This window comes from Eutrema salsugineum, unplaced genomic scaffold, assembly GCF_000478725.1.
Source record: "Eutrema salsugineum unplaced genomic scaffold, Eutsalg1_0 scaffold_8, whole genome shotgun sequence".
Lineage (NCBI taxonomy): Eukaryota > Viridiplantae > Streptophyta > Magnoliopsida > Brassicales > Brassicaceae > Eutrema > Eutrema salsugineum.
In genome coordinates this window covers 2,948,421-2,969,425 of record NW_006256414.1, presented here as the reverse complement: position 1 = coordinate 2,969,425, position 21,005 = coordinate 2,948,421, and the positions used below count along the sequence as shown (strand labels likewise).

At 38.2% G+C, this 21,005-nt stretch overlaps 2 protein-coding genes and 1 non-coding gene across 3 annotated transcripts; 2 read left to right on the top strand and 1 right to left on the bottom strand.

The window, feature by feature from the left end:
• Window positions 1–4,180: 4,180 nt before the first annotated feature.
• On the bottom strand, window positions 4,181–8,092 carry LOC112087773. Its single transcript, XM_024157681.1, has 7 exons — window positions 7,655–8,092; window positions 6,969–7,105; window positions 5,877–6,830; window positions 5,620–5,726; window positions 5,408–5,469; window positions 5,106–5,176; window positions 4,181–5,038 (listed from the first exon to the last, which is right to left on the bottom strand). The coding sequence occupies exons 1-7, from the start codon at window positions 8,055–8,057 to the stop codon at window positions 4,181–4,183; spliced, it is 2,592 nt and encodes an 863-aa protein (XP_024013449.1). The 5' UTR covers window positions 8,058–8,092.
• Window positions 8,093–10,821: 2,729 nt separating this feature from the next.
• Window positions 10,822–10,928, top strand: LOC112082420. The gene has a single exon (XR_002897091.1). It is a non-coding gene; the product is annotated as a small nucleolar RNA R71 (small nucleolar RNA).
• A 4,509-nt stretch (window positions 10,929–15,437) lies between these two features.
• Window positions 15,438–18,759, top strand: LOC18009600 (FBD-associated F-box protein At1g61320). The gene is made up of 3 exons (XM_024149486.1): window positions 15,438–16,322; window positions 16,875–17,039; window positions 18,577–18,759. The coding sequence occupies exons 1-3, from the start codon at window positions 15,438–15,440 to the stop codon at window positions 18,757–18,759; spliced, it is 1,233 nt and encodes a 410-aa protein (XP_024005254.1).
• Window positions 18,760–21,005: the final 2,246 nt, after the last annotated feature.

The window sequence follows — 21,005 nt, the reverse complement described above, 5'->3', positions numbered from 1 at the left end:
AAAAAAAACTATTTATTTTCGTTTTTTTTTTCTCTCAGATTTGAACTTATGTGAGATCAATTAAGTCATTTTACACTAATATATGTCTATTCTCATGCTCATAAATAGTTTAAGATCATTGATATTTGGTTGTTGTTTATGATCTTGAGAATATATCTAAATAATATTTTTTAACTTATTGCAACGAGTTAATCATTGAAAATTTACCCACTTTATTCCAACAAGAGTATTATATTTGTCTTTTTTTATGACATGATTTGATTAGCAACTTGGAAAACGTTTAATGCTCAAAATTTCAAAATAAATAAACATACATGAGATGTAAATAACGTTTCAGCTTAACACAATTTATATGGAGTGAAGTGATTTTGGTTAATGTTGGTATTTTCGAGGGACCATAATGTGGGTGGGTTTAGAAAGAATCAATGAAAGGACATCAATTCAAATCCTGGATTTTCAAATTCAGATAATATATAAATTTCGTAGTATATTGTGAGCTGGATTTTCAAATCCGGGATTTTCAAATTCAGATAATATATAAATCCTGGATTTTCGAGCAATGTTTTCATCAAGATAATATATAAATTTCGTAGTATATTGTGACTTGGTCAAGAAATAAAAGATTAGTGAACCAAATCGATTAATGGGTTTAGGTTCACTAATAAAAGATTAGTGAACTCAAACGGATTAATGGATTTGCGCAAAAATAGGATACTAAAAATTTGAGGGTCCAAGAATTTTATAAAACGTTTTTGGTGGAAAAAAATATAAATGAAAGATCCTACTGAATTAAATTGGGTTCATGAATTGAAATGCTCAAAGTTTAATCCCTAAGCTACTCTGCAAGAGCACAGATGTGCAGTTGTAGTATCTAGGGGTCGAACCACAGAGACAAGAAATCACTCAATAAACCTTATGTAGATAGAGTTACGCTAAGTCGAAATATGCAGAACAAATAACAATGCAAAAGAAATAAATAAAGCAGTGATGAAGACAGTTGTAAATTCGATGTGATAAAGGATAGGCCTAGGGTGATTTTCAGGAGATCAATGAATGCAAATCAACTTAACAAGTCAGGGTTCAGTTACTAAGCACGGTTCTTGAACTCGAAACACAGAACTATAATTAACCAACTTCCGTTGTGAGAATTATCTAAGTTAAAATCCTAGAATTCCAAATTCCTTTGCAAATCCTACAGATTTAAACCAGCCTTAATGCACAAGTTCGATATGTTCACAAAGCTCCTAAACCAAATTCCTTTGCGAATAGTTACTTTGCTCAACTCAGGTTCTTTCCAGTTATTCAATTACACTTCCGTGTCAATTAAGCAACCTAAGATCTAAGTTCTAGGTGATCAGTCCAGAATTAGCTTTAAAAACAACCTAAGGTGAAGAACAAATAGATATGAACCCTAACTAGCAAGTTAATCAAACATTCAAAGAAAACCCTAATTAACCCTAAACCTAACAGGTGATCTACTCAGACATGGTTATTGAAACAACAAACATGATGAATAGAAAGCAATAGAATAAATCGAAATAGATAAAGGGGTACGAAATCTTCTCTCTAAACGAACAGAGTACAGACTTGTCTCCCCAAGCTCAGAAATCGCAAAAGCCAAAAACTCAGAGTATCTCTCTCTCAAAAATCTAAGGTGTACGTAAAAAGGGAATAAAAATCCTATATATATCTCTAAGACACGTTTTGGGCTTCCTTGAAAACGTTTGGGCCCAACTCCTTCTTCAAATAGGAAACAAAATCGCCTTTTCCTTATTTCTCTGACAAGTGTCGCGCGTCACTCTCCATGGTGTCGAGCGTCACTAAAGCACAAAATCCATACTTGACGAATTTGATCCTGATTAAGCTCCAAAGTGCTCCAAAGTCTCCAGTTAAGCTCCAAACGTACCTAGGACCTGTAAAGACTCCAAAAGACTCGAAAGACACTAAAAAGACTCTATAAATAAGACATATACCATGGTTAAAAACCATAAAAACCATGATATATCAACTCCCCCAGACTTAGCATTTGCTTGCCCTCAAGCAAACAGAACACCAAACAAGAGAAAGAAGTTTGAAAACACAGAGACTCAACCTTTCATTGGAACATCGCTTTTGACTAATCACCCTGCAACTCAACTACTGCTTCATCATTCCAAATCAAACCACCATGTACTTCTCCGTAGACATTCACAGCTTTCCAGATTAAGTCCAAAATTCCACAACATGGTCCATAAACCTTCATCGCTGGATCTCACTGATGATTCCAATGCCCAGAACCTTCTAGATTGTTTCCCATTCTGTACTCAAACAAATCAGCCTTACAAACTTTGGTACCTTTTCTCTCCCCCAGACTTATTCCTTCGCACATTCATCATCTCTTTTCTTATGGCGCATACTCGATAAGGATAAAGCTGCGAGTATTGATGGTGTTTGCCACGAAGTCCCCGAGTTGTCCCCTTACCTTGTATCAAAGGTCTTCAGCGAATAGTGGGGTCATGGGAAACATTCCTACCCCTCACTTCCTTCCTTTGTGTGATCATTCCAACTTAGAAGTGAAATAATGGGATCATTGGAAACATTCCTAGCCCTTCACTCTAAGCGAAAATCATCTCAATCTTTTTGCCCTTTTTCTTTCTTTCTTAGCTCGTCACAAGGGGGAGAAATCACTTCATTAAATTTCACACAGGCTTTCATTGATCAAGTACGAACGAGGAATCAAGCTCTAAGGCATTAGTCACATCAGCGAGTTAAAAGTGAAGTTCAGTACTTAGCTCAGGTTAGTGGATTCTGTTGGAAACATGGACGCCTCTAGTCAACTGGTCAGCCTTTGGATTTTTCATTAGTCGGATCTAGACTGAATCTGCAGCAGTGGTCACTTAGGTGAAAGGTCAGCACAATAATTCCAGGAAAAGCATCATGATCTCCAACAAGTTTTGACTCAAAAACGTTTTGACACAACTGACTCTTAAGAAAAACAAACACAATGTCAGCAACTACCTCCCCCAGACTTGAACAACACTGTCCCCAGTGTTATCAAATCCGAAGTTGGTGACAAAAGAGAAAGTCAGAAGGAAGAATGCAACGGGTTAGAATATCTTACTACTCAGTTAGGTCGACCAACACACAGCTCAGATTCAGATGAAAACAAGCTTAGGTCGAAAGTGCAAGGGTGGTGACGCGCGATACCAAAGATGGTGTCGCTCGACACCACAGTGCAGAGAGCAATCGTCGCGATCATCTATGTTAGCACTGTCAGATCACTCAGAGAAAAGTTAGTAGGAACAAGACAACCCATAGATGCATAAATCCAACAAAGTCTCACAACAGGTGTAGCTGACACAACAGACTCAAACAAACGAAAATAAAAGAGAAGAAAAAAAACACAAGACAAGAAAACAGAACCAGAATGACAAAGGAACTAGTCCTCATCGCTAGTAGTAGCATCATCAAAGGGCGTGGGTGAGCGAGATCGCGGGCGAGTAGGGCGAACACATCCGCAGCGAGAGAGAGTAGCGATGGCACTCCAGATGCTCTGAAAACTCTGAATGACATACCGCTGGAAAGCAGCAGCCTCCATGGGAACCTCTGGCTCAGTGGGAAGATCAGGGAGAGGTACTGTGGTGTCTGCTGAGCGAGGTATCTGATCGTCCTCGGAAGTGGAAGCACGAGCTCTGGAAGAAGAACCGCGAGACACAGTAATCAAGACTCTCCTCTCTGGCATGAAACGAAGCGCGGCGCATGTGGTGCCTATGGCAGTGCGTGCACGATCAGGGAGCTGAATCCGGTATGAACCAGCTGTAGTGCGAAAGGACCACTGATTGTTGTGGTTAATCCAGGAAGCGTGGCGTAGGTGATCCAAATCAATAGCTCGGCGAGTCGTGACAATGGTGCTGTTCTCCGTGCTGATCCGAAAATACTGGAAGATAGGGGTCAGCAAGCTACCAACAGACTCAGTGCGCTGCGTCGTACCTGCTCCAGAGAAAGGCTTGGCTTGCAAAGAAACCAAGTGATGAGCGAAAACAGCTCCCATGTTGACATCAGTAGCGTGCGCGGAACCCCGGTAATGCTCACCATCTGTCAAATCACTAATGCCAACATAAAGAAGAGCCAACTCAGAGAGACGCATCTTACCCGGGGTCGACTTGCACTGAATAGTGTTGCCCAGGACACGTAGAAGGCATCACAGAACAGGGTGGCGCACGTCGGTCTGGGACGTAGTCTTCGAATCACAACGCCCATTCCCAGAATGGGACCAGAAATCCTGCACATCGAACATCTGAGTAGGGAGGGTGACTCTCGGGAGATCCTTGCGAAACCCATATAAGGCACATAGGTCGCGAAAGGGGAGCCTGTAACGAACCCCGCGAATCATGAAAGTCAGAGTGCCCTCCTGCGCATTTGGAGCATGTTCGTTGGTGTAGTAGATGCGAACAGAGGCGAGGAACTGACGAACAAGGTCAGGAAACAGATCGTAGGGTCTGGTAGCCATAGATCCCAATCCAAGCTTCGTCAACAAACGCAGGAGCTCAGAATCCAAACCCAAACGCCTCATATCCAGAATGTCCAAAAACCTGGTGGGGAGTATCTTCACATTGAGCCAGGCGTTGTAGAAGAAAGTGTCGTAATCATCCCAGTCATCTGAAATTGGCCTGTGTAGACACTCAACGCTCTCAGCAACAGCTCGAGGTGGCTCGTCCCAGATCCTGCATGTTGGAATGCGCAGATTCTCTCGTTTAGGCCAAGGACGCCTAATCCTCTCGTCAGGTGAATCAGGGAGTGCAGGAGGCGATGGTGGCGGTGAGGCGGAGGCTCGTGGTGCTGCAGCAGGGCGAAGATGGGAAGTCGGGAACACCTGCAACTCCTGGGAGTCAAGGAATGTGACCATGTAACGAGATTGTGCGAGTACAGCCTTCACGGTTGCACGTTGCCACAAGTCACCATCCAAAACCTCGACGTGGTCTCCGAGTTGGAAGGTTACTTCGACTGGAGGTTGCGAACTGGAGGCGGCGTCCCTGCATTGTCGCTTGCGTGGAGGCATCTGCAAAAGAGGAAACAGAGCAAACCAACAAAAGAAAAGAATCTCAAGTCAGTGAACAAGTAAGTACAAGTGATGTTCTCCAGCAAGTCGGATCAGCGACAAGGAGGAGTCCAGCGACGCATGCATACAGAAATCTCCCTAAAACCACAACAAATTTCACACTCTCAAATTTTGAAGTGCAATTGGCATGAAGAACAAAATTCTCAAATTTAGCCAAATGAACCGTTTAAAGCGCATGGGGGTGGTCGAAATCTGCCCTAAATGGATCGCCATAGGTGAAATCAAGCAAAGCATCAACCCAAAAAGAGCAATGTCGAAAAACAAACCTGAGGCACCGAAATCGAAAAAGTGGAGATTCGAAGTGTGTACCTTGTTGGAATGGCAAATCGTTGAGAGAAACAGATAAAGGGCGAAAATCGGATGAGGTTAGGCTGTGGAATCACTCAAATCGGTGAAGATTTGAGTAATTTCGGTGTTGGTGAGGGTGGTTATGGCGAAAGTGTCGAGTGCGGTGAGGAGGAAGGGAGGAAAAAGGTGTGAGGGTGAAGGTTTTAAATAAACGTGGGAAAGAGAAGACTTACCTGTTTGTGAGTGACGGGCGACACCTAGGGTGGTGACGCGCGACACTTGCAAAGTGCGAATGGTATTTTCCTCGTGCCCGATCCGCTCGACACCAGCCCTGTTTCACCTGAAACACGAAAAGAAAAACGAAAATCAACTGAAACAAAAAGACTTATTTACAGACTCACCAGTGGATTGCCTTCCACCAAGCGCTCGTTTAAAGTCATTAGCTTGACTTGATGGTGATTCAAGCAGGAGGTGCACCATCCAGAGGCACGATATGTCCATCCGGAATCTCAGCTTTGGCCCAGTAGTGCTTCACCCTTTGTCCATTGACTGTAAACTCTCTGCTACCATCTGGTGTGAGGAGGACGACAGCACCATAGGGGCGAACCTCTTTGACTATGAAAGGACCTGACCATCGAGAACGAAGTTTACCAGGAAACAATTGCAAACGAGAGTTATACAGAAGTACCTGATCATTCGGTTCGAATTGCCTGGAGAGGATTTTGGAATCATGATACGCCTTGGTCCTCTCTTTGTACAGCTTCGAATTCTCATAGGCGTGGTATCTGATTTCGTCCAACTCATTCAGCTGTATCAGTCTCCTCTCTGCAGCAGACTTGATGTTGAAATTCATCAGCTTTATCGCCCAGGCTGCCTTGTGTTCGATCTCTACTGGAAGGTGACAGGGCTTGCCATAGAGCAGGTGGAAAGGTGTGGTGCCTAGAGGTGTTTTGAACGCTGTCCTGTATGTCCAGAGTGCATCGTCCAACTTCGCAGCCCAATCCTTTCGAGTTTTGCCCACTGTCTTTTCCAGAATCTCTTTGATCTGTCGATTCGAGACTTCGACCTGTCCACTCGTCTGAGGGTGATAAGGAGTGGCAACTCGATGATGAACTCCATGCTTCCTTAGGAGTTTTTCGAAAATCTTGTTAATAAAGTGAGAACCACCATCACTTATAACAATTCGAGGTACTCCAAATCGAGGAAAGATGATGGTCTTGAACATCTTAAGGACCACTGAAGAATCGTTGGTGGGACTGGCAATGGCTTCGACCCACTTTGAGACATAATCAACAGCAACCAGGATGTACTTGTTCCCATAAGAAGAGGGAAAAGGACCCATGAAATCGATACCCCAGCAGTCGAATACCTCAACCTCAAGGATGAAATTCTGTGGCATCTCATGTCTTTTGCTGATCTTTCCTCTCCTCTGACAAACATCGCACTTCGAGATGAATGCATGTGCGTCGCGAAACATGGTAGGCCACCAGAAGCCTGCTTGAAGAACCTTAGACACTGTTTTGAATGTTGCAAAGTGTCCAGCATATTCGGATCCATGACAATGAAACAGCACTTCTGGAACCTCTGACTCTGCAATGCATCTTCTGTAAATCCCATCAGAACAGTGCTTGTACAGATATGGCTCATCCCAGTGGTATCTTCGCAGCTCTCTCAGGAACTTCTTCTTTGCATAGCCGTTAAATTTCTCAGGCTCAGCCTCTGCAGCGAGATAATTGGCAATATCGGCATACCAAGGGCGTTGGGTAGCGGATACAGCAGCTGAACTGGTCTCAGGAAGTCTGTTTCGAATTTGGGAGGTCTCTGTGTTCGCCTGAGAAAGGTGACGCGCGACACTAGTGGTGGTGTCGCTCGTCACTAACGTTCCTCCAACTCGAAAAACCTGAAATTCTTCGTCAAAACTGCTCTGGAATTTGGTTTCCACATAATACACATTCTCTTCTGGCAGGAAATCGTCTATGGGTACGTCGTCTTCAACCCTGATGCGTGAGAGATGATCTGCCACACCATTCTCAACCCTCTTCTTGTCCTTGACCTCAATATCGAATTCCTGAAGGAGTAGCACCCATCGCAGCAACCTTGGCTTCGCATCCTTCTTCTGCATAAAGTATTTGAGGGAAGAATGGTCTGTGTGCACTATCACTTTCGATCCCACAAGGTATGGCCGAAATTTCTCAAAAGCAAAGACCACAGCCAACAGCTCTTTCTCAGTAGTAGCATAATTCCTTTGAGCATCATCCAGAGTTCGACTGGCATAGTAGATGGCATGAAGCTTTTTATCCTTCTTCTGTCCTAGAACAGCACCAACAGCAAAATCACTAGCATCACACATCACCTCAAAAGGCAAATTCCAGTCAGGAGGCTGCACAATGGGGGCGCTGATCAGGGCATGCTTGATCTGTTCGAACGCAGCAAGGCACTCATCTGTAAACTCAAACTTAGCATCTTTGCAGAGCAGAGCAGTAAGAGGGCGTGCAATCTTTCTGAAATCTTTGATGAAGCGACGATAGAAGCCTGCATGACCCAGAAAACTTCTAACCGATTTCGCAGAATCAGGCGGTGGCAAGCTCGTCATGACGTCGATCTTCGCACGATCCACTTCGATACCAGCTGCAGAAACCTTGTGTCCAAGCACAATCCCATCTCTGACCATAAAGTGACACTTTTCCCAGTTAAGGACCAAGTGTTTCTCTTCACAGCGAGCCAGAACCTTGTAGAGATTATCCAGACAGTCTTTAAAAGATGATCCGTAGACTGAGAAATCATCCATAAAGACCTCCATGAAATCCTCAATCATGTCAGTGAAGATGGACATCATACATCTCTGAAACGTCGCAGGAGCATTACAGAGTCCAAAGGGCATCCTGCGATATGCGAAAGTGCCGTATGGACATGTAAAGGTGGTCTTCTCCTGATCGTCTGGGTGGATAGGGATCTGGAAAAATCCTGAGTACCCATCGAGGAAGCAGTAGTATGGATGGCTTGCAAGTCTCTCCAGCATCTGATCAATAAAGGGTAATGGGAAGTGATCTTTCCTGGTCGCTGCATTCAACTTCCTGTAATCGATGCACATCCTGTGTCCAGTCACTGTGCGCGTCGGAATCAACTCATCCTTGTCATTCTTCACAACTGTAACCCCTCCTTTCTTAGGAACCACATGCACAGGACTCACCCAAGCACTATCTGAAATTGGATAGATGATTCCAGCTTCCAGTAGCTTCATGATCTCCTTTTTGACGACGTCTTTCAGGTTAGGGTTCAGCCTGCGCTGGTGCTCGATCGACGACTTCGACTCATCCTCCAGGTGGATTCGGTGCATGCACAAGTCTGGTGAGATACCTGAAATATCATCAAGAGAATAGCCAAAAGCTTTGCGATGCTTGCGCAGCTTGCTCAGTAGTAAGGTAACCTCAGCATTGTTCAAAGAAGAGTCGATAATGACTGGGTAAGTAGAATTAGAGCCCAGGAATGCGTACCTTAGTCCTGCAGGGAGCTGTTTGAACTCAATCTTAGGAGCTTTCTCCTCACTCCAGTCGGATAACTGCTTCACCTTCGCAGGAGTCTCAAGCTGTTCAGCCTGCGATGCTAGCTGCATCACATGCTCGCTAGAGTCCAACATCTTTGAGTAAGATGCTGAAATTTCGTCCAAGTGTTCAGCTTCAGATGCAGACGTGGTCAAAGCTCTCTCAAGTGGGTCTGTAGGAAGCATCTCATGGAAAAACTCTTCAGCAAACTCTGTGAGAGTGTCGACATAGAAGGTCTGACCATCGATGGTGGGCTTCTTCATCAGCTTGTCCATGTCAAAGTTCATCACCAGATCTCCAACATTCAGAGCAATCCTGCCTTTCCTGACATCGATGATAGCACCTGCTGTAGCTAGAAAAGGTCTCCCAAGGATAAGAGGATCTTTAGGCTCCTCTCTATACTCTAAAACCACAAAGTCAGTCGGTATCATGCAGTCTCCAACCTTGATTGGAACATCTTCTAGCACCCCTTCAGGTATCCTTGTCGAACGATCAGCTAGGATGAGGGAGATCCTTGTTGGCTTGAAATCAGTCATGCCGAGATTGACAGCTACCGAATAAGGCATGAGGTTAACACTTGAACCCAGATCACACAGCGATCTCTTGAATCTCTCTGTGAAGATAGAGCAATCCAAGACAAAGCTTCCTGGATCAGACAGCTTCTCTGGAATTCGGTTCTGAATCACTGCACTGACTTGCTCAGATATCATCATCACTCCCTGTTCATGGCTGAGATTATTGGTTACCATTCGCTTCACATAACGTCTGATAACAGGATCGATTTTTACAGCATCAACCAAAGGTATCTCAATCACAAGCTTTTCCATCAGAGCTTTGCATCGTGCATCATCAAGCTCTTGCTTGGACTTCCTAGGGCTCCTTGGGTAAGGAACTTTAGGTTTGTAGACTTTTTCCTCTGCAGATTTCGGATTCGGAGCATCAACAGCTTCGCTCTGCAATTGGTGACGCGCGACACTAGTGGTGGTGTCGCTCGTCACCGGCTCTGCAATCTCAGGAACTGCTTCAGAACCTTCTAAGTCCACGACTTCAGGTGCAGGAGGCGTCTTCTTGGGCTCAGAACTCAGATTTTTACCACTCCTCAACGTGATAGCACTGCAGTGATGCCTTGGATTGGTGTCAGTCTTCCCAGGAAGAAAACCCTCTTGCCTTTTAACAGAACCTGCAGTTTGGGCTACCTGTGTATCGAGCTGCTTGACATGGGTGTTCAGAGCTTCGATTTTTCCATTCAGATCGAGGTAGAGAGCATCCATCTTCCCATTAAAGTCCACGGTGAGCTTCTGCTGACCTTCCAGAATCTGTTCCAGCATAGACTTCATCTCATTGTCAGGATTTTGAGGTTGAGATGAAGGAGTGCTGTAGTTTCTGGAAAAACTGTTGTTGGAGAAAGGTTTCTGGTACTGAGGCTTAGGCGTGTAACCAGAGAAGTTCTGATTACTGTTGAAGGTATTCCTCTGATTGTTTCCACTGTAATTTCCACTGTAGCTTCTGTTACCTTGCTGATTACCAAACCTCTGACCCTGAAATCCTGATCCACTGACAAAGTTGACATCCTCTTCCTCAGCTGCATCCTCAGGTTCGAAACTCTCCACCTCCTGTGCGAATCTGACAGATTTCTTACCCACTAAAAGGCTGTGCACAGAATCAAGTTTAGCCTTCACTTCAGCGATCTGCGATCTATCCATGTTCCCAGCTTGCTTTTTTCGCTCAAGATCAGCATTCTTGGTGCTGTTGCTGGATGCCAAATTTTCGATGAGCTCAACAGCTTCGTCTGGGTATCTGGTGTTGAAGTTTCTATTGCTCGCTGCATCAAGAGCCATCTGATACCTCCAGTCGATACCTCTGAAAAAGATACCCAGCAACTGCACATCGCTGAAGCCATGGTGAGGGCAGTCTCGCTGGTACGATTTGAATCGCACCCAAGAAGCCTTGAACGCTTCAGTAGGGTCCTGAGAGAAAGTCGAGATCTTAGTCCTCAACTCCTCAGACCTAGCATCGTCGAAGAAGTTGTGCATGAAGGCGTTCCTGGTCTCCTCCCAAGTGGTGAGTGATCCTGGCTCCAACTGCTTTAACCAGTTAGCTGCTTCTCCAGCAAGAGAGTAAGGAAACAGCTTGCAGAGGAGGAAATCATTGGACACTCCATTGTATTTGATGCTGGTGACCAAGTCCTCAAACCTCTCGATGTGATCCATAGGGTGCTCATGAGAGTGGCCATGGAAAGGATGTTGACCCACAAGAGTGTAGTACACAGGCTTCAGCTCAAAATCGTTTCTTTGAAACGCAGGAGCGCGAATCGCAGAACGATTTGCATAGAACTGCTCAGGCCTGTTGTAGTCTCCAAGTGTTCGTCCACGTCCAGCTGCAGGTGCAGGTTCCCTCGCATTCCGATCCTCTGGAGCGTTCCTCTGTTGTGGAACGATCACAGCATTCCCACGCGGTGCAGGTGGTGGATTCTGGTCAACAACATCCACTGGTAAAGGAGCTGGTGGAATGATGTTACCATCTCCATCAATCCTTTGGCCTCTCGCATTGCACAGATGACCCTCTCGGTCTCTCCAGGTTCCATCATCATCACGAACAAGTCCATTGGCGTTTTCCATCATTGCCGGATCTCTTGCTTTCCGCTTCGTTCGCTCTAACTCAGCTAGCTGTTCGTTGCTCAAATTCACTAGCGGGATGTCCTTGTTGCTCCTGGTTCCACGAGTATGCATAAACCTGAAACACCAAAAACAAAGAGAGAAAACGAAAATAAGTAAACTAGGTTAAAGAAAAGAAGGTGTCGCGCGACACCACAAGTGGTATCGCTCGACACTAAGTTGAAAAACTTAGTCGAAACTCAAAAACTAGGTTTAATGGCGAAATCAAGTCCCCGGCAACGGCGCCAAAACTTGAAATGCTCAAAGTTTAATCCCTAAGCTACTCTGCAAGAGCACAGATGTGCAGTTGTAGTATCTAGGGGTCGAACCACAGAGACAATAAATCACTCAATAAACCTTATGTAGATAGAGTTACGCTAAGTCGAAATATGCAGAACAAATAACAATGCAAAAGAAATAAATAAAGCAGTGATGAAGACAGTTGTAAATTCGATGTGATAAAGGATAGGTCTAGGGTGATTTTCAGGAGATCAATGAATGCAAATCAACTTAACAAGTCAGGGTTCAGTTATTAAGCACGGTTCTTGAACTCGAAACACAGAACTATAATTAACCAACTTCCGTTGTGAGAATCATCTAAGTTAAAATCCTAGAATTCCAAATTCCTTTGCAAATCCTACAGATTTAAACCAGCCTTAATGCACAAGTTCGATATGTTCACAAAGCTCCTAAACCAAATTCCTTTGCGAATAGTTACTTTGCTCAACTCAGGTTCTTTCCAGTTATTCAATTACACTTCCGTGTCAATTAAGCAACCTAAGATCTAAGTTCTAGGTGATCAGCCAGAATTAGCTTTAAGAACAACCTAAGGTGAAGAACAAATAGATATGAACCCTAACTAGCAAGTTAATCAAACATTCAAAGAAAACCCTAATTAACCCTAAACCTAACAGGTGATCTACTCAGACATGGTTATTGAAACAACAAACATGATGAATAGAAAGCAATAGAATAAATCGAAATAGATAAAGGGGTTCGAAATCTTCTCTCTAAACGAACAGAGTACAGACTTGTCTCCCCAAACTCAGAAATCGCAAAAGCCGAAAACTCAGAGAATCTCTCTCTCAAAAATCTAAGGTGTACGTAAAAAGGGAATAAAAATCCTATATATATCTCTAAGACACGTTTTGGACTTCCTTGAAAACGTTTGGGCCCAACTCCTTCTTCAAATAGGAAACAAAATCGCCTTTTCCTTATTTCTCTGACAAGTGTCGCGCGTCACTCTCCATGGTGTCGAGCGTCACTAAAGCACAAAATCCATACTTGACGAATTTGATCCTGATTAAGCTCCAAAGTGCTCCAAAGTCTCCAGTTAAGCTCCAAACGTACCTAGGACCTGTAAAGACTCCAAAAGACTCGAAAGACACTAAAAAGACTCTATAAATAAGACATATACCATGGTTAAAAACCATAAAAACCATGATATATCATGAATATAAGAAATAATGAGAATTTTTGATCTCTCACACTATTTCTCTCAATTTGAAAATCCAGGATTTGAATTGATGTCTTTTCATTGATTCTTTCTAAATTGCATTGATTTATCCTAAAGATTTCATTTCTATTGGAATTTAGTTATTCACCATGTACGAGAATCCCTACTAATCATCCATGGCCTGAATGGTTAAAACGCCCAACGCCAATGGGATCCTCCAATAAGTCTATTGGAATTAGTTCTGTATCAATGAAATCTTCTCATCATCTATACATAACACATATCATAAAACATGAACAGTAAGAACTAGCATTCTTATTGAAACTAGATGATGTATTAAAGTTTAGGTTTGAACATTAATTAGTTTGGGTTCACTATCTTTTATTAGAGTTTAATAGTCCAACATCGAAAATATTATCATCTCATTAGGTAACTACATTATTTTGTAGATTTTATATTTTATTTTAATCCATGTAACTACATATCTTATAATATTTTTATAAATTGAGTTATCACATATCAAATCAAAAATGTACACTAAAATTAAATTAATATTATTAATATAAAGAAATGTTACAAGATACAAAAAATTGCAAACAACAACACTATTACATTGACATATAGTAATAAACTGAATTAGAGTTTACACGTACATAAACTGAAATTTTTTACTAGTGTTAGATAATTTGTCTGCTAACAAAAAAAAAAGAGAAACTAAAAATTGATTAAGTTTGGAAAAATGGAAAAATAAGAAAATGGAGTTTAAATTGGAAGTTAGTAAAACTCTAATATTTTTTATTTATTTATACCAGCTAGCAAAAACAGTTTAATTTCATAATAATAAGATGTAAAAGATAAATTTTAAATTTACCTAAAATTTTGACATCTTATATAAAAAAGACAATCAACTTTCTCCAACTGACTGACACATCAGCAATGGAGAGAGCGACATGTGGCACATCCAAAAATTGATAAATTAAATAATTAATTACATTTAAAGCAAAACACATTAAAAACATAAATAAATATTAATATATATATATATACATTAGAATGCAATTCAAATTTAATTTAAATATAGAAAAACTTATAAATATTATATAATACAAAAATTTTTAAATGCACTATTCTATTTTCTTCTTTCAAATGATTTAAATTTCATATTCAACCTAAAAATATACTAAATTTTAATGCAAATGAAAAAAAATTGAGACTGAATAAATTAAGAGTTTTAAATACTCTTATATAAAACTTCAACTAATAAATTATAAAATATGAAAAAATATTTAATAAACGATTAAAGAGATAAAAATTATTAAAAAAATAATAGTATAAAGAAAAGTGTGCACATAAAAATGTCATACATGGTGTTTTTTTAAAATAAAAAATGGAATCAATAAAATATATATAACTAAAAAGTTCAAAATGATAAATTGAAAAAGTTAACAAGTATTATATTAGTAAGTTTTACAAGAATAAAAAGAATATGAAGATCGAAGAACAAATAAATATTTCTCTCTGATATTCAACATATATTTTTAAGTGAATTATTACGTTTTCATACAATAATTAAAATAGTAGATTTTTAGTCTCTTATTATTTTGGAAGAAAAATTAGACTATTTGGCACAAACGGTGTAGAAGAGATTACAAATAATGTATCATCAAAAAGAAATCAAATAAAATATAAATATTTTAAACACAAAAATATTGATAATAAACATAAAATTCAATACAGATTTTAAAAAGTACTATTAATATAAATTAAAACAAAATCCGCGCATACGTGTGGGTTCTCTCCTAGTGTATATAAATCTTTAAGGCATTTTTTATTAACAAGACACGTGTCTACATTGTGTCTAACTACTCTATATGTAGATTATGGAAACAAATTATACTAACAAACATCCAAACATTTCTTCTTGAATGTAATTAAATTAATTGGTTAAGAATAGTAAATAATATCATATATTTGGACATAAAAATTAATATATAGCTATTATATATATATATATATATATATCCAAAATATGTTTATGGACAAACCAAATTTTCATTACATATTCACATATTTTTATCATATTTTAATGTAAATATTAATATTTTACATAAGGTAATACATAAAAAAATATATATATTAATATCTTACATATGGTAAAAGGTAGACAGCCAATCTGTTTCTTACAAAAGTATAGAAAGTACAGCTTGTATCCCAATATATGTAAAAACAAATAAAATTAATGTACCATAATTATTCACTCCATACATGCACGTTTTTTAAACAACTCATTCAATAGAAAATTGAAACAAAGGCAAGAAAATCTGAGTTTTCCAGTCTGCATATAACTCACCGAAAATTATAGTGAGAATCCACTGCTCTTTCTAAGAGTATTGTGAAAAATGTTAGAATCTTCGAATAAGAAGATAAAGGTCACTGAAACTTTGCCCGACGACCTGGTGGACCACATCATGTCGGTATGTCTCCCAATTCAATCTGTTTTACGAAATCGTTCTGTATCCAAGAAGTTCAAATCTACAGAGATTCGGTCCCGAGATCTTGATTTCAGCAAAATCTACTCTGTAAGATGCAGTCAACTAAAAGCTGTAAGCATCATCGAAAGCGTTTTCAATCAATACAAAGGCTTGGAGATTAACCGATTTGTTCTACTTCTCAATCACATCGGTGTGGAAGACAAGGTACTCTCATGGGTAAATACATGTCTTGGTAAAAGCATTCAAGAGCTTGTGTTGGATTTCTCTAAATCAAATACAGTTTTCGAGATCCCGGTTGATTTCTCGGCCATCGAGACGCTAACAGTCTTGAAGCTAGGATGGTGTAAGTTCAAAATACCGGATAATTCTCCAAAGGGTTTAAAGTTATTGAAGACACTTGTGCTAACGAAAATTGATAGAGTGACAAAAGAGATGATAGATGCAATATTCACCAACTGCATCCACCTCGAGACGTTTGAGCTAATCAAATGTCAAATGTATGGGATATTGAGCATCAACGCTCAAAATCATAAGAAGTTTGGGTTGCTAGTCGTTGATTCTATGCGGAATCTCTTGGACATTAAGTTGGATTCACCTACTCTCGAATGCTTCAAGTATTATGGATATGTCAGGAAGGTTGACTTTTCAAGAGTCTATGCAATTAAAGAAGCAGAATTCCATTATAAGCGGAGTTACGATTGGCATTTTTACGACCCATCTGATATGGTGCTGGCTAATATGAGAGCCTATACAAGAGTTCAGGTCCTTGCAACGACAAACATCTTTCTTGAGGTAAGTTTTTTTTTTTGTTGTAATTTAGTTTTTATAAATTTATAAGATAGTTTTTGCAAGAGTTATAATAGCTGTGTAGAGTTTATGATATCATTTTGAGATCATATGCACGAGTTGGGAAAATGTTTATCTTAGACGTCTACACGAAAACAGTACGCATTCCCACATGTTGTTTCTATGATGATCTAAAATCCGATTATATTGATCTTAAGCGAGCAGACGAATCTGATTAAATTACAAAAAGTACTTGATCTGTAGAAAGATGAGATCAAGTTCAACATAGATAAGGTACAGTTAGATCTGACACTGAAACAAATAGAATCTGATAGAAATCTTATTCTTAAAATGATTAGGTACTCATTTTTAAGCAAGCATCATTACTAAAGCTTAGATTTTAGAGGTATCATTTCAATAAACTCTTTAAAAATTCATGATAGAGAATGTTCATCACACATAGACTGCAGCTTTCACATGTGTTTTTCTTTTAATTATAATTTTTCACTCTTGCTTTAGAGTGAGTTTTGATGTTTCCTTTCACATGTATATGTATAGGCTTTCACGTATAGATACATACACGGAAACATGAGAAAACCGACTTTCTGTTTTGGGAACTTACAAGAATTTCAGATATGTTTTAAAGCTCCATCAATTTGCAATCTTTTTGTCATTGCTGGATTCCTCAATCAGTGCCCTAACCTCAAAAAGGTTTTGATCGATGTAAGTCTCTCTCTCTATATATATATATAATATATATATATGTGTATATTAATCTACCAAAACAATACTTCTCTTCTACCAATGGACTAAGTCCATTACAACTTTGGTTTGCTATGTGCAGATAAATGATTTCACATTTGAACCTGGAGTTTTTTGGGAGGTTCATCATAAGAAAAATATTCAGATTCAAAACTACCGCTTGAACAGTATTAAGTTTGTCGAGATAATGGGCTATAAAAATCACGGGCATGAGCTTGATATAATGGAGTTCTTTGTCCGGTACGCAAAATCTCTAGAAAAGTTAACGCTGATGAAGCCTAAAAACCCAAAGAGCAAGCTATTCGAACCCAATGATGCAAGGATCAATCACATAAAAAGCATATCGCAAAAGAAAGATCTCATTGAATTTCTCTAAGGTTAAGTTCAGGTTGTGCCCAGGCATACCAGATTATAATAGCTCCTTGGATGTGTTTGAAACATCATAAAGAGTAGTGAAACAATCATTTCATGTTTTTTTTTTATGGTTTGTACTAGATTCAAACTCTATTTGTTCTCGTTTTTTCATCTCAAATTTGAACTTGTGTGAGATCGAAGTGCTTTTAGACTAATATATGTCTATTATCATGCACATATACCTGCATTCCTCTATTTTACAAGTGAAAATGGAGTAGGGTTGGAGAGGAATTTCCTCCAAAATGGTATTTGGAGGAAGAAATGGGGTAGGGTTGGAGATGCCCTAAGAGGACTTCAAATATAATTTCATTTATTGCAGTGGATCATTATCAAGTGATCAAAGAATGCCATGAGGCGGAGGAAATATTTTACTTTTTTCTTATTGAATTTGTAGATGCAGTCAATAAGAGGTTGTACGCATCACTGAAGATTATATTTGAGGTTCATAGGGGCTCAAGGCAAAATTAAAAAATGAGGCCTTTTCTTTTATAAAACATATCATATAATCTCAAACAATATAATATATTCAAAACCACTTTAATTCTAAAAAATTAAGACATAATATTTCTTTTTTTTTCAATAAAGATCTTAAGAGATTATCAATACGATTTATTTATTTATTTTCTTTTCAAAAAAGCAAAAAGAGATCTAAGATCGAAAATCAGATTGGTTTTGTTCATCATGGCAAACCTAATTGTTTTTCATCTTCGTACCACTATTCAAAAAAATCTATGATAAACAAGAGAGAAGAACATGTAATAAAAGATATGAAATGAAACACAGCCACACAGAGGAATAAAAAGTAAAGATTCTTTTTCAAAATCTCGATTTACTTGTTTTTTTTCTCGTTTAAAAAAGGAAAATCCTCTGTGTGGCTGTGTTTCATCTCTTTATAACTCGAGTTTAAGAGATTATCACACTTGGATTTGAACTCGTTTGTATATAAATCCCACTTTAGCCATGCTGGTACAACAGATTTTCAAATATCAAGGGCCTCAAAACATTTATATTATATGGGTGCATGAGGCAAAAGCCTTAGGCAAGACCCTGAGTCTAAGCTCATTAAATTTGTTTGTTTGCGCAGATTAAGAATTTCTCATTTGAACCTGGTATGTTTTGGAAGATTCATTATACAGCTGTTCAGAAGAGGAACTGCCAGTTTAAATCTATCAGGGAAGTCGAGGTCAACGGCCATAAAAGCCTTTGGCATGAGTTTGATATAGTGGTGTTCGTTGTCAGGCACGCAAGATCTCTAGAGAAGTTATAGTTGATGATGCTTAGAAACATAAGAAACAGAGCTGACGAACCCGATTATACAAGGATAAGTAACATAAGTTCAAGTAAAGGAGGTTTAAATTCAGGTTATGACCAAGCACTGTAAACAATAATAGAATTCTGATGTATTTGAAACATCATTAAGAGTGAAACATGTTAACGGTATGTTGCTTTTTGATGATCGTATCTAATGTTTGAACTCTCTTATTTATCTATTTTTGGTTTCTCTGAGATTAGAACTCTGTTTGTTTATGATTTTCTTTGAGTTTTGAGTTATTTGGGATCATTGAGATCAAAGTGCTGGACTAATCTGCTAACATATTCCCATGCTCATACACCAACAAAAAAGAATTGAAAAGACAGTTGATGCTATTTTGGCTTTGATTGGTAACTTTGCGGAATGGCAGAATTGCGGAAAAAATTTTGCGGAATAGATTAAGCGACTTATAAGTCGCTTGTCTGCGGAATGACTTTTCCTTTGTATTTTTGTTAGGCAAAAACGCAGTCTGCATTTTTGTGTGTATTTTTTCATTACGCGAATTTTTGTTGATTAGCAAAAAACCTGCGGAATTGTGTTTAAAAACGCAATTCCGCCATTCCGCAGGTTACCAATCAGAGCCTTTGTAGTTTGTATAACAATCATTTATGCTAAATATGTATGATTTAGCATTAATTAAAACGGGTTATATCATATATATTATAAGCAAAGTAAAATTTTGAGTTAAAGCTCTCTAATTCATTTTTAAGGTGGGTAATTACATTTTACCCCTCCTTATATTTTTAAAAATTAAATTTAATAAAAAATTATTAAAAATCGTAAATTAATTAAAAATTATTAAAAATCGTAAATTAAATAAAATTAAAAATCATAAAATAATAAAAAAATTGTTAAAAATCGAAATTTAATCAAACAAAATTTAAATTTAATAAAAAATATTAAAATCGAAATTTAATCAAAAAATATTTAAAATAGTAAATAACAAAAATTTAAAAATTGGAATTTAATTAAAAAAACATTTAAAATCATATCATATATAATACATGCGAAGTAAATTTTTTGCTATAAGGTCTTTCATTCAATCTAGGTAACTAATTCTCCTTTATTCATTAATAAAATCTTTTTTAAATATCCTTAATTAATTAATTTATTTTCGTAGTTTGTATAACAATTTTGCTGCCACTTTTAGTTACTTTGATAATATTAAGATAATTTCAATTGGATTATCTGTTGAGCAAGATTATCTGGAAAAAAATATACATGTGATGTGGGAAATCTTAGCTTAAGTTGAGAGCTATATATAAATATATTACTTTTTTAAATGTATCTTAAGCTCAATTGTGGTTTGGTTTCTACATTGGTCGGCTTTTCGTTGTATTGTTTGCCATCTTTATTTTTTATAAAATAATTTTTCGATTTTTTCTATTGTTTTTTCCATTTTTCAGTACCAGTAGTAGTGTTCCTCGATTATATGTTGTTGTTTTGTGTTGTCAGTTATTCTTCCTTACTTAACGTGATTAAAACCATGTCAACATATCATAAATCATCTTCATTGTCTAATGAACAGGTTTTAAGTCTTTTGTTTTTTTTGTTTGTTTTAAGTATGGCTTTCTGAATTCTGTTTATTTTTGGAATAATGTAAGAGAGGCCAAATACACTAGCAGGACGCAGAAGAAAAAATCGAAAAAGAAAACAGAGAAAAGAAAAAAGGGAAAAACGAAGTAGAAAAAGAAGAGAAAAAAGATAAATTGAAACATATAGAAGAACATAGAATTAACGAAAACGTAAAAAAATGAGGAAAAACTGAACAAAAAGTCCTAGACCATGAACAATAAGATCAAGATGGGTAACAAAAAATAGTGAAGAAGAAAAATGATAAGGAGATGAAGAACTCAAAGTTGAAGAAGAAAACAGAAAGAAAAAGAAGAAAAAAATGGTAGATGAAGAAAATAAAGTATAAAAAGATGAAAATCCGACGATGAAAAAGAAAATAAAAAAGAAGAAAGTAAAGATGCAAAAAAGACAAACAAAAATTAGAAAGAAAAAATGTTTGGATAGGACAAAAATGATCAAGAAGAAGTAAAAAGCAGAAGATAAAAACGGCTAATAAAACCAAAAGAAAAATAGTAGAAGATGTTGAAGAATAAGAATTTAGAGAATACAAAGACAATAAAATAAAACAAAGAAGAAGGGGCAGACAAATAAAACAAAAAAAAATCAACAGAAAAAACGAAGAAAAA

What these genes read in the sequence shown, in the direction of transcription:
- LOC112087773 (XM_024157681.1), bottom strand. Translation starts at nt 8,057, where the DNA reads ATGGTCAGAGATGGGATTGTGCTTGGACACAAGGTTTCTGCAGCTGGT. An exon ending in AGATTCCGGATGGACATATC is followed by an intron (nt 5,727 to 5,876) that starts GTGCCTCTGGAT and finishes TTCGTGTTTCAG; the next exon opens with GTGAAACAGGGCTGGTGTCG. An exon ending in CGATTTGCCATTCCAACAAG is followed by an intron (nt 5,177 to 5,407) that starts GTACACACTTCG and finishes TTGTGGTTTTAG; the next exon opens with GGAGATTTCTGTATGCATGC.
- LOC18009600 (XM_024149486.1), top strand. Translation starts at nt 15,438, where the DNA reads ATGTTAGAATCTTCGAATAAGAAGATAAAGGTCACTGAAACTTTGCCC. An exon ending in CGACAAACATCTTTCTTGAG is followed by an intron (nt 16,323 to 16,874) that starts GTAAGTTTTTTT and finishes GTATATGTATAG; the next exon opens with GCTTTCACGTATAGATACAT. An exon ending in TCAAAAAGGTTTTGATCGAT is followed by an intron (nt 17,040 to 18,576) that starts GTAAGTCTCTCT and finishes TTGTTTGCGCAG; the next exon opens with ATTAAGAATTTCTCATTTGA.